This window comes from Prunus mume, linkage group LG5, assembly GCF_029339155.1.
Source record: "Prunus mume cultivar Tortuosa linkage group LG5, ASM2933915v1, whole genome shotgun sequence".
Taxonomy (NCBI): Eukaryota; Viridiplantae; Streptophyta; class Magnoliopsida; order Rosales; family Rosaceae; genus Prunus; species Prunus mume.
Genome location: NC_142702.1, coordinates 20,609,055 through 20,637,014, shown reverse-complemented (window position 1 = coordinate 20,637,014; position 27,960 = coordinate 20,609,055). Strand labels below are relative to the sequence as shown.

The window sequence follows — 27,960 nt, the reverse complement described above, 5'->3', positions numbered from 1 at the left end:
AAAAAAATATATATATAGATGCTTCAAGCAGTTCATCCCCATATCATAGAGATGGATACATTAGGAGGTCGTATGAGATGAGAACCAGATAATAAATTAAAACAAAGTCCATGTTTGATATTGTGTTATATTTCACATTGACCACAATATAAGATAGAAGAAGTCAATGCTCTATATTGACTTCTATAATATACATGACATATTTCAGAGAAAATTCCACACAGTACATACAATACACATAAAGCAACAAGCTAGACCGACAGACACTAAGGTAGCTAAACATCAGACCATGTGATATCTAAGCCACCCCAATTGCCCTCAGGCACACCCAAGGCTTTCCAGACAGCCTTTGAAGCGTCAACAATGTTGTTGGGACAAGGAGGTTGGTAGTCATGGTCTGCATCACATCCCTCTGTAGAGTCACACTCATCTACCACCATGGCCACCACACTGCGCCCGTTACCATTAATTCTGATGTGGTTATGGCACCTTCCTCCATTGCTGTACCATCCAGTGGACAATGCCACAACCGGTGTGTTGTCATTGTGGTATTGGTTGTCACATTCTGACGGACCACCTCCGTCTCCATTTTTCTCAAAACTGTTGAGAGTTAGGTAGGCCTTGGTGCTCCCGGACAATGGTGGTGAACATGTGTAGGTCGGGTACATTTTGCCGGCAACGCAGCAGTCAGAGTCATTTTCCTTGTTGCATTGTCCAGGAGGGGCCTTCCTTCCTCTAATCTTACCGCTTGGACGACATTGCTGAGCTTCAGCCACCAAGCAAATTGTTGAAAGGAGAATGACTAGTAGGACAATGGACCCATTTGAGAAAAAGCTCTTCATTTTTTCTCTCTCTCTCTCTTACTACTATTGGTGCCCTTGGGTGGGATATGCTTGATTTGATGCATAAAGCATTGATGGTTGATATATATAGGAATTCCCCAACCACATTATCCTGGTGATATTAGCAGAACGATAATACTGCATTCCAACTCTGAAAAGAGCTAATTAGTTTCTTTGCCAACTTGGTTTGAAATTCAATATATTATACACTCCATCAACATAACGGCAATGGCGGAATAATTTTATAATATGGATCAATTGTGCTGAGGGTCAAAATTTTAGTCCAGACCCTCGGGCATGGTTATTTTTCATGACATACTTCTATCTATAGTTCCTATTTCTCAATTTTCATTGCAGGAAGATTGGATATGGCATTACAAATGCTAGTTTAAAATTCTTCAATTTTTCATTTGTACCATGTCATGAACGTTGTTTGCACTTGCTTTTTTTATTTTTTATTTATTTATTTATATTTTTTATAATTACTACTCACAGAATCATGAAAAGTTAAGAGTTGGAGGGGCTCCTCTGTTTAGAGTGCTTAAAAGATTTTGGGCATAAGGCAAAATCATGAAAAATTAGGTTTGGAGGGGCTCTCCGCTCATTGAGAGTGCTTAAACTATTTTTGGGCCTCTCCACTCATTGTCAATTGATTTTCGGCTGAATGCCAAAATTCTAATAACATGATATCACAACCATGTCATCCATGTGGTAGACCCAACGGCCCCACACTCCTATGTCACTTTATAAGAATTATTGGAGTGTTAAGCTTCCATCATTCGACGTAAAATAATCTCAACACCTGGTACCTTTTTCGGCCATTATTAAAATTGGAGTTGCACACCCCTCCATTCAAGGCAACTCATTTCATATATATATTCCTTACAATGACAGCATATACGATATTATTATCGCTGTTAAGATATTACCAATCAAAAATAAGATTCTATTGAAAAGTTAAAACCGTATATGGGAATGCCACCGTGTATATAACGTAGAATAGACCACTTGTTTGCTTCTTTCAGATTGAGGAAACTTGTCTTTTGTTGTTGCATTGGCATCAACAACAAGAAGACATAATGTTTCAATATGTCACCTTCCGATGAAAATAAAACAAGAACAATGCTTTCTCTATTATAAATTTTTAAGGATGTTGTCTTTAAATAAAGTGTTTTTCACTGGGAGATGGTTTGCAAGAAAGGAACTATTGGCCGTCATGAATTTTATACTGATTGGGCGTCACTTGGTGCCTCATTTACTGACTCAAATAAAGATTTCAGCATAGAGTATATACAATCATACAATCATTGAACTCCGAAGACTTAAGTCGTTCGAGAATGAGACAATAATATATATCAAGCTAACACCCATACAGCCTAAAATCATGCACGTGAAAAAGGTAGTATAAAGAGAAAATGAGGACTGGAGGCTTTGATATTATGTTAGACAATTGACCCCAAAAACTTAGGCTGTTGAAGAAGAATCAAACAATGTATGTCAATCAAATAATAATCTCTCTATATTTTAAGGTGCGATATTGGAAAATTGGTTTTCATTGACAATCTGAAATTCCAAACATTTAAGAATCATGCATAATTGTATTGCATATCAGGCCTGGTTAGGCTCATTTGAATCTCTATGAGTTCTAGGTTTTATTACAGGCGTCTCAATCTCCAAAGATGTAAGGATGTGAAGAATTGTCTCGCATTAATTGGAACCTCAATTTTCATCAAAAGAATCTTTCAATTTTTTATTTATTTATTGTTGATGGATCTTTTAGTATTTCTGTTAGTGATGAGTCATTTGGTATTTGAATCAATCCATCTCATACAGATCTGAAACAAACAGTAGATACAAAAATAGGGTGATATAATCAACACCCTTGAGAATCTTTTTGACGTTTTTATTATTGTCTGCGGAGAATCAGATTGTATGATTATGACGTTGTTTAATTCATATACTTCATTAGTTGTATATGGAACGGTATATTTAAGAAACCTTATACTCACTCTACAAATACTACAAAAGTGTCATAATTTGTACACAAAATAACCAGCTGTTTCAGGCAGTTCATGTTCTCTATATATAGCCAACTTAGTATCTAACTTCTCCAAACAAACATAAACAAAAGCAAGAGAAAGAAAAAGATGAAGAATCAAATTTTCTCAGGTGCTTTTCTCTTCATCTTAATCATTCTTGCTTCAAACTGGAGCATTGAAGCTCAAACATGCAAGCCTAGCGGCAAGATCAGGGGGACAAAGCCTCCTAAGGGAAAATGCAACAAGGACAATCAGTCCGACTGCTGCGAAAAAGGCAAGCTTTACACCACCTACACGTGCTCGCCGCGGGTGTCTAAGCATACAAAAGCAACCTTGACCATCAACGGCTTTCAGAAGGGTGGTGATGGTGGTGCTCCATCTGAATGTGACAACAAATATCACTCAGATAGCACCCCTGTCGTGGCTTTGTCAACGGGGTGGTTCAACAAAGGAGCCGGTGTTTAGACCACATTATTATCCATGGTAACGGAAGGAGTGTCAAAGCCAAGGTTGTTGATGAGTGTGACTCCACCGTGGGATGTGATGCTGATCATGATTACCAGCCTCCATGCCCTAACAATATTGTGGATGCCTCCAAAGCTGTTTGGAAGGCCTTGGGAGTGCCAGAAAGTGACTGGGGTGAATTGGATGTATTCTGGTCTGATGCCTAATTGAGATGTTTCTTCCATCTTGTAATAAAATCAGTGTGAGAGGTTCATTGGGTTTGTTTGCTCATACCTGATAGTGTTAAGAATGTGAGGCTGCCTGCACTTTGATTATCTCTAATTTCTTCTTTCCTCTATTTCCAAGTTGCTGGTGTATCACGTTTTAATTGAAATAATGAAACAAGTAATTTTGTTAAGATATTTGGCACGTTATGCTATTGAGCTTTCAACTGGGCACCATACATTCAAACAACAGTTGACATAACCAATAGATCCATATCATATGTGTGACAACATAACATACTACATTGCCTTGTAAAATAAACATCTCCATTAATCACATATCTTATATATCCCCGCTTCACCAAAAATAACACAAAATACCCTACAAATGAAATTTTTGAACACAAATCTTACGTCGAAAAAAAAGGCATTGGAAACCAGTAATGCTTTACTTGTTCATCAATCTTTTGAATGTCAAATTTCACGCATTGCTTTGATAAAAGTTTAGAGGTAGGATTAAATTTCAGGAATAACTTTGATTAAGTTCTATAAGCCTGCTTGCTAGATTCAAAGCTTTTCCCTTCAGGATGCTGTAAGGAGGAGAGTTGTCTAATAGAACTTATTTAGTCCAGGCTAGGTCCAAATCTAGCCTCAAATATAAAAAAGAGTAATGCTATACTTACTACATTTTTATCCCACATTTCTACACCACATGATGTAGCATATCATATTATATGTCACATCAATTAAATTAATGAAGTGTATTTTAATTAAGACAATTAGAAAAACAAATATTGAAATAAATCATAAAAGAAAAGAAAATATTAAATAATTTTAATTGATGTGGATGTTCATCTCAGCTGCCACATAAGATGATATAAAAATATGATATACAAATGTGGTAAGAGTAACATTATTCTATAAATAAATAAAAAACACTTTACTAATGCATGTATTTGGCCCAGTCCAGTTTGGCCTAAGGCAAGATAAGATTTTAGTTTTGCCTAAGGGCTGGGCAAGAGTGGACCCCATAGTCAGTTTTTGGGAAGAAAAAAATTGTGGGGCATCAAAAGCTGCTTATCCAAATGCTTTGGCCTATGAGGATCTGCCATGTGGCGCCTTCAATAACAATTGCCTGACGGCTAGTTGTTGGGCTTTTAGTTTTTTTTTAAATTATTATATACTCCGAACCCTTTTTACTTGTTTTTTCAGTTGCTTTTTTATATATTCCAAGCCCCTCAAAATTGTTTACAAAAATAAATTTTTTCTTTTTTATGCTTTGATTTTTTATCACATAAAATAACAAATTTTGTGTTTTATCCCCTAGCCCTAGGACCCTGAAAATTTTGAGAGGCTATATTTTGTGAATAGTACCATTTTGAGGGGTTAAAACCGTAGTCTGAAATGTTGATAATATCGACGAAATATCGAGGATATTTCGGTTTTTTCGAACTACGAATATTTCGGAACATATCCATGTACATATTGTATAAATATTGACAATATCGACGATAATATCGGAAAATATCAATGTAAAGGAAGGAAAAAAAAAAGGAAAGAGAAGAAGAAAAAAAAAGGGTAAAAAGGGAGGAAAAAAAAAACAAAGGGGATTTGAACCCCTCCCACTTTACTCCTCCAACACCTTAACCACCATATATCACTTATGTTTTAGTGATAATATGCTAAAATATTTATATTTATATGGGTGACATGTTAACAATTACATGCAAAACCATTTTGGAAATTTATCATTTGATGAATACTCTCACAATACATTTACTCTACACATAGAGATGATGAAGATAGTGAAAAATTTAAATCTCATAGGAACTCTATGTGTTACTAAGGCACTCATGTATCTTACCATGCAATGTATAAAGTGTAAAATATTATAGTAAATCATTATATATAAATGATTACGGTGTGTTTAATCTTTTTTTCATTAATTATTACTACATATTTTCTACACTCACAGTGTTTGCCAGCTCGCTGTATAATCAACTTAAATCAGTTAAATCCATTATGTAATGCATTTCTTTCTAATTTTTTTTGATAACTAATAGATCATTGACTAAATAAACATTCTCCAAAGTTTCAATAAAAATTTCCAAGTTTTTCTTACAATTTCCGTGGTTTTTATTCAATTTTTATCGATATTGATAATATTCCGATATTTCCATTGAAATTTCTATGTTTTTGGACTACCGATATTTCCGATATCATCGATATTTTAGACTATGGTTAAAACAGCACCTTGCCCCTTGCATTAGACATTCTCTAAGAGAGTCCTGCAAGAATTTTTTAGATGTTTGGATGTGGAGATGAAAATTAGAATTTGGTTTCTCATGAAATTAAGGGCTTGTAAGACAAATGCAGATTCCTCCGCAGCTTCATTCGTTCCTGGACACACTCTGTTTACGAATACATATAACCTCAAAATTACTTTGAATCGCTACTTGGAACAGGATGGTAAAACAACTTTTACTAAACAAGATTTGGATTCAGCTACCAACACCACTGGAGCAAATCAATAGTAATCTTGCTACCAACATCCATCCATACCACTAACCTTGATTACAACAGTTTGCAAACACCTGTATAAACTTCCATGGGCCAAATAAACAATAAACAGAACAGCCGCAGATACATCATAAGATTTACAAGTACTGCCATGCAAATCCGAAATCGATAAACTAGCTGGGAAAACTTTAGCACATCTCAATAGACCTTTTACAATATACTATCTGTCCTCGCTGGCAGCCTTCTGAAGAAGTTAACTGGGGCTGATGGCATCTTGACCCTGAACCTGGGGTGCCTCATCAAGTAAACTCCAACAAATTAAAGAGCCTAGGCACACGGCTATACTTCTTAAATTAAATAATTTATATTTAAAGGGTATAGCCGGTCGGCTATACTTCTTCAATTAAAAAATTTATTTAAACTGTCTAGCCGTGCGGTTATACTCCTCAAATAAATAAATATATATATAAATTTAAAATGTATTGCCATGGTTGTACTGCTTAAATAAAAAATAACGAGTATAGCCCTATACTGCTTAAATAAAATTAAATTTAAAGGGTATAGCCGATCGGCTATAGAAAAAATATATTTTAAAGTATAGCCGGGCGGCGATATGCCTCAAATAAAAAAATATATTTAAAAGGTATAGCCGCAGGGCTATACATGTTCTGATTATTAAGTATGGCTATTTTATGGTTTTTTTTTGTTGTTGTTACAATGACTATTTTCATCACCCTTTTTTTTTTGGGAGACATATTGACCCCTTCTTAAGTAATTGTTTTAGTGTCAAGGCCGAAATCAAAACACGGAACAACCTTATGCTCTTCATACATCGGGTTGTTCGGGGCTTCGAAATACAAACTCCTTCTGGAAACAAACTCCTTCTGGAAACAATCTAACGAAGTATGGTGTATTGCCAACCAAACCATTCCCATAATAACATCAAGGTTGATGATATCCAAAGGAATCAAATCCATTTCTAACACTACGTCACCTAAACACCATGTCGGCAACAAAAACATCTCCAATGGGTAGGAAAATACAAAGTCCTCCGCTAATTGGCGTTGGTTTGACACTTGCATAAGGCACGAAGGTACATGTACTTTACTAAAACAAATATTGTGGGCTACAAGTAAAGTATACATTTTTTTTTTTTTTTTTTTGGTAGGCAAGAAGTAAAGCATATACTTCTAGAGGTAATAAATCCTCTGCATATGTGGCTAAAAAGTAATGTTTACTAATTAATTATATTTACTAATCACTATTTAACATATCATTTGCTACGCACAATATGGATTATACACTCCATGAACGTAACGAACTTGGCCTAATGACCTCAATCATTTAAAAATAAATCTTCCCCAATTGTGCTAAGCGTCAAAACCTTAATTAATCCTTTTAATTATGCACATCCTTCTTGGCCATTGAGGATTTAGTTTAAAAATGTTAAAATCTTAATCAATTCCCAAAAGCCAACCGCAAGAAGACGATTGTATATTATATTATACATACAATATGAATACTCTTGCTAAAATAAATCTTCGAACCCATCTGCTGCTAAGGCTACAATGCTGTTTATTATACCTACTGGAGAATTTTCATGGTTATCACTACAATATTCAATCTTATAGCGTACGGATCCACCAGACCAGACTACTATTTTGTTGAACTTCAGTCAACCTCAGCCAGAGAACATAAAGCTCAGTTTAATTTTCAAGCATTTAGATAGCAAGGATTATGCCGATCATAGCATCACTCACATAAGCAGAACGTGACAGCAACGCCTGTTTTAGAAGGGTACTAGACATCATGACTGCTAATATGGTACTATCTCTAGTATGATTTTAGAAACACAAACACTCAAACAGTTCATCAAGAATGTGTTGCGATTCTACATGCATGTGTGCCTGGATGCCTATATGTGATGGTAAATTCAAACCATGAAGATAAACTTAAACCATATCAATGTTAAATTGATATCATAATGCTAAATTCAAACTAAATATATAGCGTAGTGAAATTGTCATCTTCTTACTTTTAGGTTTAAATTATCCACAGCCTGGAGAGGGGGATGGACAGTCGAGTTCTTGTCGTAGGTGTGTGAGGGTAAGTATTCTACTACTAGAGCTATAAGACGCCATTTCGATGCCTTTAAACCCTTGCATTCAAACTACTTGTTTAGACAGGGTGCTTCTTTTGGACAAGCTGGTTAGATAGTGTGTGTGTATATATATATATATCTTGGATTTCAAAATGTAAACTAGTCTTTACTGTCTGCTACTCTTATGTTGATATAAACAACTTCTTTAGACAGGGTGTTTGGTGAGAAAATCTGATATTTAAATGCATGTAAACCACTTCTATAGGACAAGCTACATGGATACAGGAAATTCCAAATGATATTTCAAAACCAAAAGAAAAAGAAAAGGTTGTTTTGCATTTTCATCAGAAAAGCTGAAACATTTTTTTAGTACCATCTCAAGCTTAATTAGGCTTATTTGAATCTCTTCCGGTCCAAGACTTATAGTCTTGCCTTAAGATTTAGAACCTGAAGGATCTCTCTAGTATTGGAATCAACCAGGATCATCCAACATAGATGCACTAGGAAGCTACAAACATAAAAAAATTTGACAGAAAAAAGGGAAAAAAAACACAGTTGCTGCAAACTTAGGATCCTCAAACCAAAATTTTATCGAAGTAAGAGAAGGAAGAAGATGAAGAACAAGATTTGTTCAGGTGCCTTTCTCCTTCCCCTTCATTCTTCTTTTTACAAACTGGCTGAGATCTGAAGCTTAAACCTGCAATGCTAGTGGTGACAAACAGAAAAAAACAAAGAAGTCCATGTTTTGTAATGTTCTATGTTCAGTATATTCACACAATCAGAAGCCAATCCTCAATGTTGACTTCTATAAGATACATATATATTATAAAAAATGTTACACATACATAGACAGAAAGCAACAAGCTAGCTGGACAGATCACACTGATATAACTAAGCATCGGACCATGTGATATCTAAGCCACCCCAGTTGTCCTCAGGCACACCCAAGGCTTTCCAGACAGCCTTTGAAGCATCAACAATGTTGTTAGGACAAGGAGGTTGGTAGTCATGGTCAGCATCACATCCCTCAGTAGAGTCACACTCATCCACCACCATGGCCACCACACTGCGCCCATTAGCTCTAATTGTGATGTTGTTATGGCACCTTCCTCCATTGTTGTACCATCCAGTGGACAATGCCACAACTGGTGTGTTGTCATTGTGGTATTTGTTGTCACATTCTGATGGACCGCCACCATCACCACCTGCCTCGAAACTATTAAGAGTGAGGTAGGCCTTGGTGCTCCCAGACAATGGCGGTGAACATGTGTAGGTTGGGTACATTTTTCCAGCAACACAGCAATCAGAGTCGTTCTCCTGGTTGCATTGTCCAGCAGGGGCCTTCCTTCCTCTGATTCTGCCGCTTGGACGACACTGCTGAGCTTCAGTCACCAAGCAAATTGTTGAAAGGAGAATGACAAGTAGGAGAATGGAGCCTTGTGAGAAAATTGCTGAGCTCTTCATTTTCTATCTCTCTATCTCTCTTTTACTACTATTGTACTCTTGTGTGGGATATGTTTGATGTATAGAAAGCATTTGATGGTGGTATATATAGCAATCAGCATAACAGAAGATACTATTCACTATAAAACATATCATTCGTTACGCACAATATGGATCATACACTCCATAAACGTAACGGATTTGGCCTAATGGCCTGAATCATTTAAAAATAAATTCTCCCCAATTATGCGAAGGGTCAAAATCATAATTAATCCTTTTATCTATGCACATTCTTCTTCCAAACGCAAGAAGACAACTAGATATATTATAGTTATACATATATACAATATGATATTCTTGCTAAAATAAATATTTGAACCCATCTGCTGCTAAGACTACAATGCTGTCCATTATAATTACTGGAGAATTTTCATAGTTACCGCTATAATAATCAATCTAATAGCGTAGAGATCGACCAGACCAGACTACATTTTTTGTTGAATTTCCGTCAGCCTCAGCCATAAAGTTGAGATTTTTACAAGCATTTAGATAGCAAGGCTTATGTCCTATCATAGCATCACTCACATAAGCCAAATATTAGCAAGTAGCAGACCGTGACAGCAACGTCTGTATTAGAATGGTACTAGACATCATGACCGCTAATATGGTACCATCTTCTGAACATTTTAATGCCAGTTGTTGATATGGGAAGGTGTTAATAGGCATGTGTGCCACGATTCTACAAGCATATGTGCCTGGATACTTAAAAAGAGACTTCAATCTCCTTTTTTAATTCTTCAAAGGAAATAAGTCTACTATGCCAATATGTGATGGTAAATTCAAACCATAGATAAACTGAAACCATCAATGTTAAATTGATATCATGAATGCTAAATTCAAACTAAATATAGTGTAGTGAAATTGTCATCTTCTTTCTTTTGGTTCAAAGTATCCTAAGCCTGGAGAGGGGGATGGACAGTCGAGTTCTTGTCGTACGTGTGTGAGGGTAAGTATTCTACTACTAGAGCTGTAAGAAGCCATTTCCATGCCTTTAAACCTTGCATTCAAACTACTTGTTTAGACATGGTGCTTCTTTTGGATAAGCTGGTCAGATAGTGTCTCCCCATGAAGTTATACAGTCTGAGGTTCCAAGCATTGGGTATCATATTTAGGTTGATTGGACTCTCTCATTTTTCATACTGATGGAGATAAGAATTTGGGAACATCTTAAGATTCTTGCTAGAATTGGAACCATCCATGTTAATCTAATACAGATTCAAGCTGGGAAATGAACAGTAAATACAAAAGTGATACTTACGTACATGGTGCTATGATCAACAGTGCTTAGAAGCTTTCTGAGATTTTTCATACTGTCTTCACTTCAGATTGTAAATATTATAGTCTTTTTAATTCATATACCTCATTATTATATTGCAGAAAGGAATATTCAAAGAAATACTATACTCACTCTACAGAAAAGAAAAGGAAAAAAAATATATATATATATATATATGGATGCTTCAAGCAGTTCATCTCCATATCATAGAGATGGATACATTAGGAGGTAGGAGATGAGAACCAGATAATAAATTAAAACAAAGTCCATGTTTGATATTGTGTTATATTTCACATTGACCACAATATAAGATAGAAGAAGTCAATGCTCTATATTGACTTCTATAATATACATGACATATTTCAGAGAAAATTCCACACAGTACATACAATACACATAAAGCAACAAGCTAGACCGACAGACACTAAGGTAGCTAAACATCAGACCATGTGATATCTAAGCCACCCCAATTGCCCTCAGGCACACCCAAGGCTTTCCAGACAGCCTTTGAAGCGTCAACAATGTTGTTGGGACAAGGAGGTTGGTAGTCATGGTCTGCATCACATCCCTCTGTAGAGTCACACTCATCTACCACCATGGCCACCACACTGCGCCCGTTACCATTAATTCTGATGTGGTTATGGCACCTTCCTCCATTGCTTGTACCATCCAGTGGACAATGCCACAACCGGTGTGTTGTCATTGTGGTATTGTTGTCACATTCTGATGGACCACCTCCGTCTCCATTTTTCTCAAAACTGTTGAGAGTTAGGTAGGCCTTGGTGCTCCCGGACAATGGTGGTGAACATGTGTAGGTCGGGTACATTTTGCCGGCAACGCAGCAGTCAGAGTCATTTTCCTTGTTGCATTGTCCAGGAGGGGCCTTCCTTCCTCTAATCTTACCGCTTGGACGACATTGCTGAGCTTCAGCCACCAAGCAAATTGTTGAAAGGAGAATGACTAGTAGGACAATGGACCCATTTGAGAAAAAGCTCTTCATTTTTTCTCTCTCTCTCTCTCTCTACTACTAGTGGTGCCCTTGGGTGGGATATGCTTGATTTGATGCATAAAGCATTGATGGTTGATATATATAGGAATTCCCCAACCACATTATCCTGGTGATATTAGCAGAACGACAATACTGCATTCCAACTCTGAAAATAGCTAATTAGTTTCTTTGCCAACTTGGTTTGAAATTCAATATATTATACACTCCATCAACATAACGGCAATGGCGGAATAATTTTATAATGTGGATCAATTATGCTGAGGGTCAAAATTTTAGTCCAGACCCTCGGGCATGGTTATTTTTCGTGACATACTTCTATCTATAGTTCCTATTTCTCAATTTTCATTGCAGGAAAGATTGGATATGGCATTACAAATGCTAGTTTAAAATTCTTCAATTTTTTTATTTGTACCATATCAACCGTTGTTTGCACTTTTTTTTTTTTTTTAAATTACTACTCACAGAATCATGAGAAGTTAGAGTTGGAGGGGCTCCCCTGTTTAGAGTGCTTAAAAGATTTTGGGCATAAGGCAAAATCATGAAAAGTTAGAGTTGGAGGGGCTCTCCACTCATTGAGAGTGCTAAACTATTTTTGGGCCTCTCCACTCGTTGTCAATTGATTTTCGGCTTAAATTATTTTTGGGCCTCTCCACTCATATGTCACTTTATAAGAATTATTCGAGTGTTAAGCTTCCATCTTTCGACGTAAGATACTCTCAACACCTGATACCTCTTTTGGCCATTATTAAAATTGGAGTTGAACACCCCTCCATTCAAGGCAACTCATTTCATATATATCTTCCTTGCAATGACAGCGCATACGATATTATAATCGCCGTTAAGATCCTACCAATCAAAATAAGATTCTATTGAAAAGTTAAAACCGTATATGGGAATGCCATCGTGTATGTAACATAGAATTGACCACTTGTTTGCTTCTTTCAGACTGAGGAAACTTGTCTTTTGTTGTTGCATTGGCATCACTAACAAAAAGACATAATGTTTTAAGATGAATGCTAGCAACCTTCTCTCTAACCTTCTCCTTTGGACATTCTCCATTCATGTGTCATTCTCCTTATACTTAAAACAATGTCATTAATATATTATACAAGCTAACTTTTGCTTTCCAAGTTTACCCTTATTAAATGTATTCAATTTATCCAAAAAAAAAAATTCACAACTTTCTTATTATCTTATTAAATTTTTTTTAACGTCAATTGTTTTTTTAAAAGAAAATGTTTGCTTAAAAAAAAAAAAAAAAAGAGGAAATGTCCCTTTTTTCAATTAAAAAAAAAGTCTAAACTTGACGTTAAAAAAAGGGGACATTTCATCTTTTTTTTATTTTTATTTTAAAAGCAGACATTTTCTTAAATAAAAAAATTTGACATTAAAAAAAATAATAATGAGATGGTAAGAAAGTTGTGAATCTTTTTTGGATAAATTGAATACGTTTAATAATGGTAAACTTGAAAAGTAAAATTTAGCTTGTATAATATATTAATGACATTATTTTAAGCGTAAGGAGAATGACACATGTTAAGCAAAAAAAAGAGAATGTCCAAAAAAGAAGGTTAAAGAGAAGTTACTAGCATTCCCCATGTTTTAATATGTCACCTTCAGATGAAAATAAAACAAGAACCAATGCTTTCTCTAGTATAAATTTTTAAGGATGTTGTCTTTAAAGTGTTTTTCACTGGGAGATGGTTTGCCAGAAAGGAACTATTGGCCGTCATGAATTTTATACTGATTGGGCCGTCACTTGGTGCCTCATTTACTGACTCAAATAAAGATTTCAGCATAGAGTAAATATATATATATATATATATACAATCATACAATCATTAAACTCCGAAGATTTGAGTTGTTCGAGAACGAGACAACAATATATATCAAGCTAACACCCGTGCAGCCTAAAATCATGCACATGAAAAGGTAGTATAAAGAGAAATGTAAAGAGAAAATGAGGACTGGAGGCTTTGATATTATGTTAGACACTTGACCCCAAAAACTTAGGCTGTCGAAGAAGAATCAAACAATGTATGTCAATCAAATAATAACCTCTCTGTATTTTAAGGTGTGATATTGGAAAATTGGTTTTCATTGACAATCTGAAATTCCAAACATCTAAGAATCATGCATAATTGTATTGCATATCAGGCCTGGTTAGGCTCATTTGAATCTCTATGAGTTCTAGGTTTTATTACAGGCGTCTCAATCTCCAAAGATGTAAGGATGTGAAGAAACATCTCGCATTAATTGGAACCTCAATTTTCATCAAAAGACTCTTTCAATTATTTATTTATTTATTGTTGATGGATCTTTTAGTATTTATGTTAGTGATGAATCATCTATATTTGAATCAATCCATCTCATACAGATCCGAAACAAACAGTAGATACAAAAATAGGGTGATATAATCAACACCATTGAGAATCTTTTTGACGTTTTTATTATTGTCTGCAGAGAATCAGATTGTATGCTTATGACGTTGTTTAATTCATATACTTAATTAGTTGTATATGGAACGGTATATTTAAGAAACCTTATACTCACTCTACAAAGACTACAAACGTGTCATAATTTGTACACAAAATAACCAGCTGTTTCAGGCAGTTCATGTTCTCTATATATAGCCAACTTAGTATCTAACTTCTCCAAACAAAAATAAACGAAAGCAAGAGAAAGAAAAAGATGAAAGAATCAAATTTTCTCAGGTGCTTTTCTCTTCATCTTAATCATTCTTGCTTCAAACTGGAGCATTGAAGCTCAAACATGCAAGCCTAGCAGCAAGATCAGGGGGACAAAGCCTCCTAAGGGAAAATACAACAAGGACAATCAGTCCAACTGCTGCGAAAAAGGCAAGCTTTACACCACCTACACGTGCTCGCTGCGGGTGTCTAAGCGTACAAAAGCAACCTTGACTATCAACAGCTTTCAGAAGGGTGGTGATGGCAGTGCTCCATGTGAATGTGACAACAAATACCACTCGGATAGCACCCCTGTCGTGGCTTTGTCAACGGGGTGGTTCAACAAAAGGAGCCGGTGTTTAGACGACATTATCATCCATGGTAACGGAAGGAGTGTCAAAGCCAAGGTTGTTGATGAGTGTGACTCCACCGTGGGATGTGATGCTGATCATGATTACCAGCCTCCATGTCCTAACAATATTGTGGATGCCTCCAAAGCTGTTTGGAAGGCCTTGGGAGTGCCAGAAAGTGACTGGGGTGAATTGGATATATTCTGGTCTGATGCCTAATTGAGATGTTTCTTCCATCTTGTAATAAAATTAGTGTGAGTGGTTCATTGGGTTTGTTAGCTCATACCTGATAGTGTTAAGAATGTGAGGCTGCCTGCACTTTGATTATCTCTAATTTCTTCTTCCCTCTATTTCCAAGTTGCTGGTGCATCGAGTTTTAATTGAAATAATGAAACATGTAATTTTGTAAGATATTTGGCACGTTATGCTATTGAGCTTTCAACCGAGCACCATACATTCAAGCAACATACTACATTGTCTTGTAAAATAAACATCTCCATTAGTGTAATCACACATCTTATATATCATCGATTCACCAATAATAACACAAAATACCCTACAAGTGAAATTTTTGCATGCAAATCTTATGTCAAAAAGAAAAGGCATTGGAAACCAGTAATGCTTTACTTGTTCACCAATCTTTTGAATGTCAAATTTCATGCATAGCCTTGATAAAGTGTAGAGGTAGGATTAAATTTCAGAGATAACTTTGATTAAGTTCTATAAGCCTAATCTCCCAACCTATGCAAGTAGCCTGCTTGCTAGATTTAAAGTTGTTACCTTCGGGATGCTGCAAGGAGGAGAGTTCAAGGGGACTTGCGACAACTAAGTAAGAGAGATCCTGCAAGAATTTTTTAGATGTTTGTATGTGGAGATGACAATTAGAATTTGGTTTCTCATGAAATTAAGGGCTTGTTGTAAGACAAATGCAGATTCCTCCGCAGCTTCATTCATCCCCGGACACACTCTGTTTTACAAATGCATATTTATAACCTCAAAATTACTTTCAATCACTACTTGGAACAGGATGGTAAAATAAACTTTACTAAGCAAGATTTGAATTCATCTACCAACATAATTGGAGCAAATCAATAGTATTGTGCTGCCTTCACCATTGGCAGATGCTTGAAAATACAGAACAAAACATCATTACCACTAACCTTGATTCCAACAGTTTGCAAACATCCGTACAAACTTCCATGGGCCAAATAAACAATAAACAGAACAGCAGCAGATACACCATAAGATTTACAAGTACTGCCGTGCAAATCCGAAATCGATAAACTAGCAGGACAAACTTTAGCACATCTCAATAGACTGTTTACAACATACTATCTGTCCTTGCTGGCAGCCTTCTGAAGAAGTTAACTGGGGCTGATGGCATCTTACCCCTGAACCTGGGGTGCCTCATCAAGTAAACCCCACCAAGAAGAACCAGAACCTGGAAAGGCGTCACATACAACACAATAGCAGCCACAAGACAGAATGTAATATATAAAGTAGTGGCACGAGGATCACGCCAACTGAGAAGTGCCTGAAGCCGCTCCCCTTGCGTTGCAACATCACCCACCACAGTTTGAATCCTTCCGGCAACACTCCTCAAGCGATCATACCTCATTCGAACTATATCTGAACCCCGTGATGTTGGGAATGTGTCGAATTCTTCATCAAGCTCATCAGGGTGCACAGCATCTGCATATGAGATCCTTGTGTTCATGTGAGGAGGGTACCTTGGGCGATACCTCCAATTCCAAATCCCTATCAGAAACATGTATAGGAAAACAGTTGGTAAAATCAGTTCTGGGAAGCACACAAGCATCACGAATAGAACATGTACAAGCGCTGTTGTGATGGGGTTTTTCCACATGCATACTTCTCCAAACCATTTTCCAATAGCAAACAACCCCGAAAAAACTGACATAAGTCGGAAGAAGTTTGCCTTGCTGCGCCTCATGCTCCAAAGATGAGAGTCTGCATCAGACATGTATTCAACTACTTCCTTCCTAAGAGGTGGTTCTGCCCGACTAAGACGAGCTGCCACTATGTTGACAGCTTGGTAACGTAACATATCTTGCTGCACTACAGTCAATGGCCTTACATAATGCATCTTCGGCAAAAGGGGTCGAGAGTATTTGAACATCATGTTAACCAGTGATGTGCATGAAAATCTAATTGCAAGATGCAATTCACCCATCTTTTTGACACCTGAAGGATGAAGGACTAGTAATGGGTAATTGTGTGTGTAGACACGGCCAGTCTCAAGGGTAGAGATTCGAATCCGGACCTTGCCAATTTTCATATCCTTTCCGCTGCCATTTGGATTACCAATCTGACTATTATCGAAAACCCCCACTGTGAGAACCGTGGCAGGGTCAAAAACCTCCCAAGTGTACTGCTCATTGTATTTCGGGCTTTGGCTGTTATTTATGGTTCGAGTACGAACCCATTTGTGCCCATATTTTGCTACACAATATGTGTCCGATGTACCCTTCCCATCCCTTGTTTTCATTGGGTGTAGCCCTTCAGCATTCAGAATTCCAAGTTCTAACACACCAATATTTGACTTCCAGAGCTGCTTAGCTGTGGGTCGAAGGTCGCTACTGTAGTGAGTTGACTCATCAAGCACATGGTACCCTCCATCAAGACAAACACGGAGATGGATTCTACTGAAAAACTTATCTTTATCTTTCTTCCGCTGCTCCCCCTCCATGGCATCTGACATGTGCTTTTCAAGGTTATACCACCGGTCACGGATCTTTCGATCATCAGCACGCTTCTCAATAGTGTTCAGTGGTATTGCAACCTTTCCTAAGGTCTCATCCTTGCTTGGACCTACGCGATCTTCAATTGAAATGATCAGATGGTCATCAAAGGGTTCAGCGGCAACAAACATCAGGTCCTCATTCCACATTGGGTTCATAACTCGAGACTGAACTGGCTTTGTCTTCAAAATCTGATTTCCAATCTGTACTTTTGCATATGCATCTGGGAGGCGGGACTTGTCAGATAGAACCAAGTCCTGTGCCTCAATCACATTTACTCGTACATACCATAATCTTGGTGAATGGTAAACTTTTGAGCGGATATGTCCATAAGCAACTGAAGAACCATCATCAGGACCAATTGCATCAGAATGCCAGGCATCCGGAAAAGCCTCATCAGCTTGTGTGCCATACCATACAGCAAGCATCAGTTCCCCTTTCTCCTTCTTCCCATCCTTATTTGCAAGCCGATACCATTCTGGAGCCAATGGACTGTCAGGTGGAACTCGTGTAGGAACTTCATGAAGATCAAACCGAACTAACCCAACAAAGTCATCTTTTAAAAGATCCTTGTCTTTGACCACAACGTCCAAAACTGATGATTGCTCATTCTCCTTTGCAAAAGCAAATACCTCATTCCATTCAGGGTTCTGCTTTTTCTCAAAATGCCTTGTAGTTCCTTTGTAGTTCCCAATTCTAACTTCAACATATGGGTCAAGGCTCCCTGTTACATCCATGTGAGGAAGGTCACGGGCTTTCACAACTCGAACAAATAGGTATTGCATCTTTTGAACAAGGTCATATGTGCCGGATGGCCTGTCTGCACGTATAACTCGCCCTCCAACAATTTGCCCCCCTCCAAGGTAAGGACTTGTCTCTTTAAGCGAATAATCAGGCACTTGAGATGATGAACCTGAATACGTGCGAACAACTTTTGGAGCCTGTGGTTCAGACCTCATTTCCTGCATCCCATAGTTCACTGGTGGCTGGATTGCCGCTGAAGGAATGTTCTGCTGCCGTGCTAGGTTTGGGTTTGGAAGGTGATGAAAAGTGCGTCTCGACTCAGCTTTGTCATTGGAGAATGAGTCTGGAATAACATCTTTAACTTTTTGCAATTGTGCTTGAACATGGGTAGAGCGCGAATCATTATCCAGAGAGGAATCCATTGCAGGCAGTGGATTTGAGGATCTTATAGACGGGTCATCAGTAACAAAAACTTTTAGACCAAGCTCTCCTTTCACGCGTGAGAAAATGCCTCTCTTCTCCAGAGGGTAGTGCAAAACAACAGCATCAGAGTATGGGACAAATGATGTCCCGGTCAGAACAACCTTTCCAAGGAAAGCTTTGGAATTGGCTTTACCATGGTGGTAAATAAAGGCTTCAAGAGTGAGGTTAGGGAGGTTGTTTGGATCAGAGATGTGGAAGTAGAAGGTCTCATTCCAAACAGGATTGAGATCTCTTTCTTTTGTTGTTGTTCGGAATCTCTGGTGATCAAAGTGGAGCTCCACAAATGCACTGGATGCGCCCTGCCCGTCTTTGGGCATAAGGTCATGGGCAGCCACAACCTCCACCCCTAACTTGAAGTTCATTGCACTTTGACAGATGAAGCAACACTGGTGAAGGAAATATATCAGCTGCTTGCAGGAATTGGCAAGGAAGAAAGAAGTACCTGAGAATGAACCAAAGAAGTAAGTCAAATTTATAGATTATATGTCAAATGCCCAAAGTAGTACAGAAAAGAGAAGAACCATAAAGAACTCATAAATATGGAATTGAATAACCATTATAAAGAATAAAAACAAGTTTTTGAATGAGCTTCACAAAATAATGAATGAAACTCCCAATTTACTGAGTATAATACAATTACGGCTTGTGCTCAGGAGATTTCCTTTTACAATATCAAATTTTTTATTCTCTTCAGAAATCTTAATATCATGAAATTCTTTTTTGAATTTACAGTCAAGAATGTGTTGTAATGGGATAATACATATTCTTTTTGTCTGTCCCAGAAAATTGATATTGAAAGGAAAAGAAAAAAGGAAGGGAGAGAATCTGTAAATCCTTTTACAATCATTCAAAGGTAGATTCTGGGAAAAAGAAAAAAAAAGCTTCAATGCTTTACCTTCTTATCGAGCATGTGATCTATAACACGAAGATATAACGAAAACAAAATTAAAGGAGGAACAAACAGCAAAAAAGCCTTCAACTTTTGTAAGATTCCAGAGAGTATCATCAAACAAAACAACCAAATTCTCATACTGTTTTCTCTGTGACAAAAAGGAGGACAATAACATATAGAATCTTTCTAAATCTTCTCCTTTTTCATTTTCCCCGGAGCAGAAATTTCTTGCTCTGTTCTCTTAGAGATTATTAAAAATAATTTTCTTGAAAAGCAAGGTCCAGAAAGAATGGTATATACTATATACCAAAGGTTCAGCTAAAGGGAAAAAAATCTAGAGGCAAACTTTTGTCAAAACACACAGAGAATACAAAATACTTCTCAATTTTCATCCGATTATGCAAAAACTAAGGAAAAATAAAATTAGTCGAGAACCAGAGACATCCTCTGGCAAAGCTATAGTGAAAACTTTCTCAAGAAACAAACAGAAAACTATTCAAAAAATTTATCTGATTATCCTAAATTTCAGGAAGCTATTGAAAACCCAGAAGAGAATACCTCCCTTTTTGACCAAACTTCATCTCCAAACACCAAATTTCTCAAATTTCCGCAGTGATCACAAACCCATTTAGCTCAAATAACCACCATATAATCCATCACTCACACACACACAAAGCAAAGAAAAGTACCTAATAAAGCACTTGAAAAAGTACATAAAATAGAGAACATTCAAAAAAGCTTACCTTGTTTTGAGCTGGACAGGTTGACTTAAGAAGCACAACCTTGAGAGATTGAACCCAGTAACAGAGACCAAAAGAACCTTTTATAAACGAAGAGAGAGACACAAACAGAGGGTGAGAGTTTTTCTGGGATGGTTCCAAGAGAAAGAGAGTCGTCGAAAACGAGTTAATAATGGTCTTTGATTGGTACACAGATAAAGAGAGAGAGAGAGAGAGAGAGAGAGAGAGAGAGAGATTGGTGGGTCTAGTTTGATGTACGACTCTGAGAGGTTGTTCTGTTCGTATTTTAGCAGCTGAGGCGCGTTTGCGCAAAGACTGAGAAAAGACCAATAGAAATACCATGTAACGTTTCTGAGTGGGTTTAAACTCAGCTCAGCTGGGTGCACAAACGTATACTTGTTTGTTTAAATGACAAACTGTGTGTACTCGCTGGCTGCGTGGAACACGTCGCCTTTCAACCACAGTCTTTTTTTTTCTTTTTCTTCTTTTTCTTTGGGTTACATTGACCAACTCAACTCTTACTCATGTCTTGGTTGTTTATTTAATTTTGTTTTTAAGTTTAAATAAATCTTTGTGTCTTAATGATGCTATCTAGCTTGTTGGCTAAGCAGGCTTACAGGTTTAATTAGGGGTTTGGTTAGTTCTTAACAAAGTTTAAGAGTTGGGTTTGGATATTTTATTTTATGATACCAATTAGTAGATATTCTTTAATCCTCTCTCTCTCTCTCTTGCTTCCTCAATTTTAATTGATTGAGAAAACATAAAATTATGCAAGGGCTTGTAGCTTAAGGCCTTGATGTCATTTCTAGTGTCATATTCAATGTTGAGAGCAATTGTATGTACATTAAAATGAGGCAAAAGTTGTATGAAATGTTCAATATTAATAAAATTAAGTAATTTTTCAAATTTTCAATTAATTCTTAATTTAGTAATATTTATTTTTTAATGTTGAAAGAAGTCCAATTTGAAATTCTACTCCATAATTTATTTAAAACAAAGACATGTTTCAATTGTTTTTAAAAAGACCGACTTAAACTTAGTATATATCTCTACAATTGACCAATGAAAGTACAGAATAGCTTACGTGAAATACGGATATCACTATTTCATTATTCTTGACCAATCACAGATTGTTATATTAAATATTTATCACGCATGACATACCGTAATTAACCGATAATAGTAAAATAGTGATATTTTTGTTTCACACAAACGCCCTCATGAAAGTGGACCAAAAAGAAACTGGCGTAGTTACCAACCAATGACAAACATTTGGGTCAATGACATGTACTGGACCAATGAAAATTGGACAAGTGGCTAATGCACAAAAATTTACATGAAGGTATGTTTGTAGAATTATTTAAATCATAATTTAATTACATTACATTTATCATTTATGTAATATCTAAGTTAGGTGCAAAACTCATATTCTCTAATGCCTGAGACTGTTTAACTCATATACACTTGTTCTTATTTTTCTCTAAATCATGCATATAAGAAAGGAGAACCCCAAAAGCTCTATTTTGCAAGAAAAATAAAATATCCACGATTAGACTTTTCAACTGTGTGCAAAACAAGACAAATATGACCAAAATACCTTAAAATAATCGGTTGGTGAAATGATCCTTAAAATAATCACTTCAAGTCTACATGCAAATCCAAAAAAATAAGTCCACTGAAAATCATTATCACGTAGAACTTGAAAATCAATCAACAAACAACAATTGTTTTTGCTGCAAAATAAAGGATACAATTTTTGTCCCTAAATCAACTCCGATAAACAAGCTAAAACGTACCTCATAATGTGGTATTGAAAAACCGTAATATAATCTAACTTGTTACTATTTTATAATATAAGTATATATTTATTGATACTATATCTTAGAAGTGAGAAATATGAACCATATTATTCACTCGTGTTATAACAAGTGAACGAATTATAACCCATGTTTCAGTACAATTTGAGCTCCCAAGTATCCTTCTTCCTACATTATTATATTTAAATATATCCATTGAATTTGGTGAGGGGAAAAAGAAAAGGAAATTCTTGTACATATTTTGCATGTAATAGATGTGGCCTACATGGGTAGGTAGGTAGAGCCTTCTCAAAGAAATGTAGGAGAAATTGCAATAGATTGTTTCAAAGGACCATGAGGAGGTAATTTATAGTCAAATTTTCTATCATTTTGAATTAAAAAAGAAACTAAAATTATTGAAGTATATGGAGCAAACAACAAAATTTCGGATTTTACAATTAGATCCCCAATTGGACGTGCCAACAATACAAGATTTGTTATGTTGTCAAGTCATCCCCTTGGCGTAATTCAACTACAATATTATAAGAGAACCACGAATTTTTTTTATGTGAAACATGTTCAAGAAAATTAAAAATTTGAAAAGTAAACGAAACAAAATTGGAAAAATATGTTGTCCGGAAAAAAAAAGTGTTTGGGTAAATGGAACAATACCCCTTTAATTAACACAATGCAACCCTCTTTTTATATTTTCTACAAAATTTGAGCGTTGCGTTTAAGAGTTCGACTGCCTATCATTCTCCGTATGAACTTAAAATATTTAAGAAAGAGAATAGTTCTTTAGAAATGGATCTCTAATTACCATACATTAACAATTTTTCTTGTCTATAAAGAGAAGAGAATGACAAGATTTAAACTTTTGGCAGTTGGTGTATGGATAATTGGTTTGTCACTCACTGGAGTTATAAACTCTTAAGTTAGGTGAAATAATTAATTAATGATGAGGACTTTGGGGGAACATTCCTTGGTAGCTGTATTCCTCCAAGGCATATCCAAATTACAAGCAGTTGATGCATAATTTGTAAGGGCTCGTTTGGTTCTCATGTTGTTGACTCGTAGCAGAAAAAAAAACCGCCATTAGATTAGAAAACCTGTCTATATTGGACAATGCATCTGGTTGAGAGGAAAGTGTCTTTTGCTTTCAAATATTCATCATGCTTCTGCAGGTGGGGCATCCTTGTCAAGCTTTTGAAAGATTCCAAAACAACAAGTACCAGGACTTACTGTGGGATTGCTCAAAGCTCACCGTTTCATCTTTTTCAAATATTATTTCTAACTTATTTAAGTTATGTGGTTCAGAACTTCAGATACTGAAGTTTTATTTTAAGAGATTTCGATGCAATTTATGTATATCCTACTTAATATTCTCAACATTAGCTTATCACCTAATATTTGATGTGAGACCAAACTATTTTGTCCACAAGTCCCACCAAGTATTTTCGCCATTTTAAAGTAATAATTTGGCAATAGTTCACTCAATTAATAGTTTTCAAGCCTGAATTTTGAATGTAACTTATCGATTTTTTTCTCAACAAAAATAATAAATAAATAAAATAAAATTTATTAGAATGCGTGCATCTAATTCAAAGTTATTAGCATAAAAAACTAATCAACAATGAGTGAAGATGCCAAAATTCTTTTAAATTACGAATATACAAGACTTTCATTTCCGATGTGGAATAATAATCTCAAAACTAAACGAGGTTGTAAGCTGTCTTATATGCACTAAGGTATATATGAAACGTGCATGCAATAATTGTGAAGTCATATTTGGTTTCAGTCAATCAAGGTGGGTCTGCAGAAAGATCAGAGAAATCTTTCAAATGGTTCATCATGGTTCTTGCTTTGATCAGAAAAGCAACTTTACCAGTACTCGTCTAGAAAATTATAATTTTGAAATCAAATGAGCACATTATCCACAAGCAAAAGATGATAATATTTGATTGTCATCTGACAGCAGTATTTGCAGGTTTTAGAATGATATTCTGACTCAGATGACAGCATTAAGTATCATAAAATAAAATAGTTTAAAAGCCTAACAACTATACAATATGGATTATGCATAAATGAATTTAATAATTAAGAAGATAGGCATGCATCTTGTATTTATGTGTACAGAAAAGGTGGGTTTGCTATTATATTAATTATATGAAAAGTGACTTTAATTTTAAAAATGATCCCTGCCTGATAGCAACAAAGTGATAATCTTGCCTACCACAAGCTTCACGTTCTAAATTTGGTCATTTGCTAATGACACTGTAACGCTCATATGGGCTTTCCTACCCGAATTCGGATTCTCTATTTGAATTTTCTTTGTTATGATCTGCTTGATTTTTCTTCTTCACACGCCACGTCATTAAAATTTAATCTAAGAAACGCTAATGTTGACGCATCACACATAATAAAACCCAAATGCCTCACAATTTTGTTTTGGAAAAAAATATATATATATATATATATATATATTTCCTAAGAGACCATTATCTTCTCCACGTCTCTATGTTGGTCCTCTTCTACTACCACTCCGCTCATAGAACAACACAAAATTTTATTTAATATTTGGACTGTAAGACGAACATGATGATAATTTTTCAGTAAGAGACGAAAGCATTTGAATATACAGGACGGCTGAAGTAGTTATTGGTGATGAAAGCTAAATCCAACCGAAGTTTTTTGTTATCGCATGACTTTAGTAATGGGTGGAGATTGGAGACAATAAGAGTGACATAAGGCTCATATTATATATATTCAGGTGGCTGTTTCCTTGCTTTGCTTCACCTGTGGTGACAAAAGATTGATGAGCGATAACATTTTGGGGGTGAAAAAAAAAACTCAACGAGAGGAGCAGCCAACAATAGGATTTGATGGGATTTATTAATTATCCTTCCCAGTCTCAAACAGCCATTTTAAGGAGATTTACACATAAATTATAGGGAGTGAAGTAGAATTTGACGAAAATACCACCAACCTTTAGAATTTAGTGAAAACTTGACCATCAATTTGGATGGTGGAAAATAACTAAGAAATTAGCTAAAAGTTGGGAATTGAAGAGGAGAAATTGATGTTTTCATTGTTTGGTAACTTAAACATGGACTTATTAAATGACGCGAAGGAAAAAATTGTGGAACTTAGGGATCAAGATTCCAGAGTTTAATTTCTGGCAATAGAGGCGTCATTTTCGAATTTTTATTAAGCAGTTCCTTTGAGTTTGTGATGTATGATTCATAATGAAAACAAAGTAATGCCAACTCAAGTGAATTATATGATGCCGTCAATAATTTTTAATTATTATGAAATATATTATGTTATCAAATTGTCAATTTAGATGGTTAATTAAGTGAAATATGTTTGTTGGGTTTTCACCTAGAAAATAACTATCATCAAGTCAACAAGTCATGCAGCTTCAAATCCAAATTTGAACCCCAAATTGGCCTCCTCTAAACAGCATAACGGAATTGCGAAGTACATGGAAGACCAGGGTTTGAGAGATCTTAATATGGGAGATGAAATTAATCACATTAAATTTATTGGCCAAAAAGGCATCCAAATGCACCCTTAATGTGGCAACATGATGAAAGTTGGTTGACCTGATCAGAGCCTAGCTAAATAAAATTAAAATATATTTAAAAAATCCCAAGAGAAAAATCCCAACCCCCATTTTCTCCCACAAAAATCTCTCCTCCCCTACCTTTCTTTTTCTCCCAAACTCACTTTCTCTCATGCAGTTATCAAAATCAGAGATTTTTGCAGATCTGTCACACATCTCTCTCTTTTTTTCTGCGCATTTTCTTTTCTCAGAGCACAAGGTTCATCGTGTATAGAAGAACAAAATGGTAAAGCTAATTCAACATAAAAATGCTTACGTGTGAAGAACTTTGACTGCTATCAAATTAGAGTTACTAGGTCTGTGTTCGTCATTTTGTTTGACATGCCTTCATGTATATATCTGATCGATTTATATTTACATTGATGCTACGGAATTATATTAATGTGCGAAAAATTTAGGCCATGAAGACTTTCGTCTGATTCAACATTTTTTTCTTTTGTCATCCGGCAGTTACATGGGACATAGTTGCTTGAATAGTACTTAAGGTCCAATACTTTTTCCCAAGGTTGATCTATATACAGTTATAATGACAATCTTTTGATCCTTACACATGTTATGTTATTAGATTGTTCTTGGATCACACGTTTAGAAACGGTTCCACTTCATCTATATTCATGATTAACAAGAAATAGTGTACAAAGTAGTTTCACTTGCTTCTCCGTTGTAATTTTATATGCATAGACTGGTGTGAAATTGATCGTGGTAGGCAAAGTTATTTTTGACTGTTAGACATGTTATGTTATTAAATTGTTCGAGTTTTGAATATAATTAACAAGGAGAAAAATGTAGAAAGTTGTCTCACTTTATTTTAAGTTCTAATTTTATAAGCACGCTGTACTTTTGGTGTGAAATTAATGATATGGTAGGCAAACTCGGCATCTGGAATGGCTGTGCATGATGATTGTAAGCTCAAGTTCTTGGAACTAAAAGCGAAGAGGAACCACCGATTTATTGTGTTCAAGATCGAGGAGAAGATACAGCAGGTGATTGTGGAGAAGGTTGGAGGTCCCGATGAAAGCTACGACGATTTCGCTTCGTCCATGCCTGCCGATGAGTGCCGCTATGCCGTCTATGATTTTGATTTCACAACCAATGAGAACTGCCAGAAAAGCAAAATTTTCTTCATTGCATGGTTAGTATAATCACATACACTTACATACATCAAGCTAGTTTCAATTTACCTTCTGAACTAGCATGATGCTTTAGGGGGCAAAACGGCAATTTACCCCTAATTACATGCCTTGTTATGTATGCATCATTCATCATGTGCATGTGTAGCGCATAATATGATGTGTGATGATATAAGAGACAACATGCATATACATGCCTATGTTTTGCTAAGAAGACTGACTTGACTGCTGGTAAGTAAACATATGTAGTTAGAAATTAGGCATACTATGTTTTCCAGTCTAAAGCCGGATCATTGATAAAGTAGATTCTTGTTACATTGTACTGTTCTAACCAACAGTATTTTTGTCACACGTACGTAACATGTCAAGTATTTGATAAGATAACGTTATCCCGTATGTAATCAATTGTTCAATGGCTTCTGTTCTTTATAGGGCACCTGATACTTCAAGGGTGAGAAGTAAGATGCTTTATGCAAGCTCCAAGGACAGATTCAAGAGGGAGTTGGACGGGATTCAAGTGGAGTTGCAGGCAACAGACCCTAGTGAGATGAGCTTGGATATCATAAAAGGGCGGGCACTCTAAATATTCTTGTAGAGCATTATTGATCCATCACTTTGTCACATGATCTATCTTCAATTTTATTTTTTGTTAGTTGTGTGAGCTATTTTATGTTAATTACTTTATTTTTCAGATCAGATGTGGATTCAATTTTAAAACATTAATTGGTACATTCCTTTGCTATATATTGGTGCATTTCAGATTTTATGGTGTTACTATTTATCACTTGTCTTC

General features: G+C 36.0%; 4 protein-coding genes and 3 pseudogenes across 4 annotated transcripts; 3 read left to right on the top strand and 4 right to left on the bottom strand.

The window, feature by feature from the left end:
- Positions 1 to 105: 105 nt before the first annotated feature.
- Positions 106 to 865, bottom strand: LOC103343017 (putative ripening-related protein 1). The gene has a single exon (XM_008246687.2). The coding sequence runs from the start codon at positions 840 to 842 to the stop codon at positions 276 to 278; it is 567 nt and encodes a 188-aa protein (XP_008244909.2). The 5' UTR covers positions 843 to 865; the 3' UTR covers positions 106 to 275.
- A 2,110-nt stretch (positions 866 to 2,975) lies between these two features.
- On the top strand, positions 2,976 to 3,643 carry LOC103343019 (kiwellin-1 pseudogene; annotated as a pseudogene).
- A 5,418-nt stretch (positions 3,644 to 9,061) lies between these two features.
- On the bottom strand, positions 9,062 to 9,736 carry LOC103343018 (putative ripening-related protein 1). Its single transcript, XM_089052163.1, has one exon. It carries the CDS (start codon positions 9,632 to 9,634, stop codon positions 9,062 to 9,064), a length of 573 nt encoding a protein of 190 aa, XP_088908289.1. The 5' UTR covers positions 9,635 to 9,736.
- A 1,520-nt stretch (positions 9,737 to 11,256) lies between these two features.
- On the bottom strand, positions 11,257 to 11,959 carry LOC148917276 (putative ripening-related protein 1; annotated as a pseudogene).
- A 2,627-nt stretch (positions 11,960 to 14,586) lies between these two features.
- Positions 14,587 to 15,214, top strand: LOC148917275 (kiwellin-1 pseudogene; annotated as a pseudogene).
- Positions 15,215 to 16,026: 812 nt separating this feature from the next.
- On the bottom strand, positions 16,027 to 20,917 carry LOC103343020 (FT-interacting protein 3-like). Its single transcript, XM_008246690.3, has 2 exons — positions 20,620 to 20,917; positions 16,027 to 19,426 (listed from the first exon to the last, which is right to left on the bottom strand). Exon 2 carries the CDS (start codon positions 19,344 to 19,346, stop codon positions 16,317 to 16,319), a length of 3,030 nt encoding a protein of 1,009 aa, XP_008244912.2. The 5' UTR covers positions 19,347 to 19,426; positions 20,620 to 20,917; the 3' UTR covers positions 16,027 to 16,316.
- A 5,161-nt stretch (positions 20,918 to 26,078) lies between these two features.
- Positions 26,079 to 27,928, top strand: LOC103343021 (actin-depolymerizing factor 10). Its single transcript, XM_008246691.3, has 3 exons — positions 26,079 to 26,263; positions 26,904 to 27,169; positions 27,600 to 27,928. The coding sequence occupies exons 1-3, from the start codon at positions 26,261 to 26,263 to the stop codon at positions 27,748 to 27,750; spliced, it is 420 nt and encodes a 139-aa protein (XP_008244913.2). The 5' UTR covers positions 26,079 to 26,260; the 3' UTR covers positions 27,751 to 27,928.
- Positions 27,929 to 27,960: the final 32 nt, after the last annotated feature.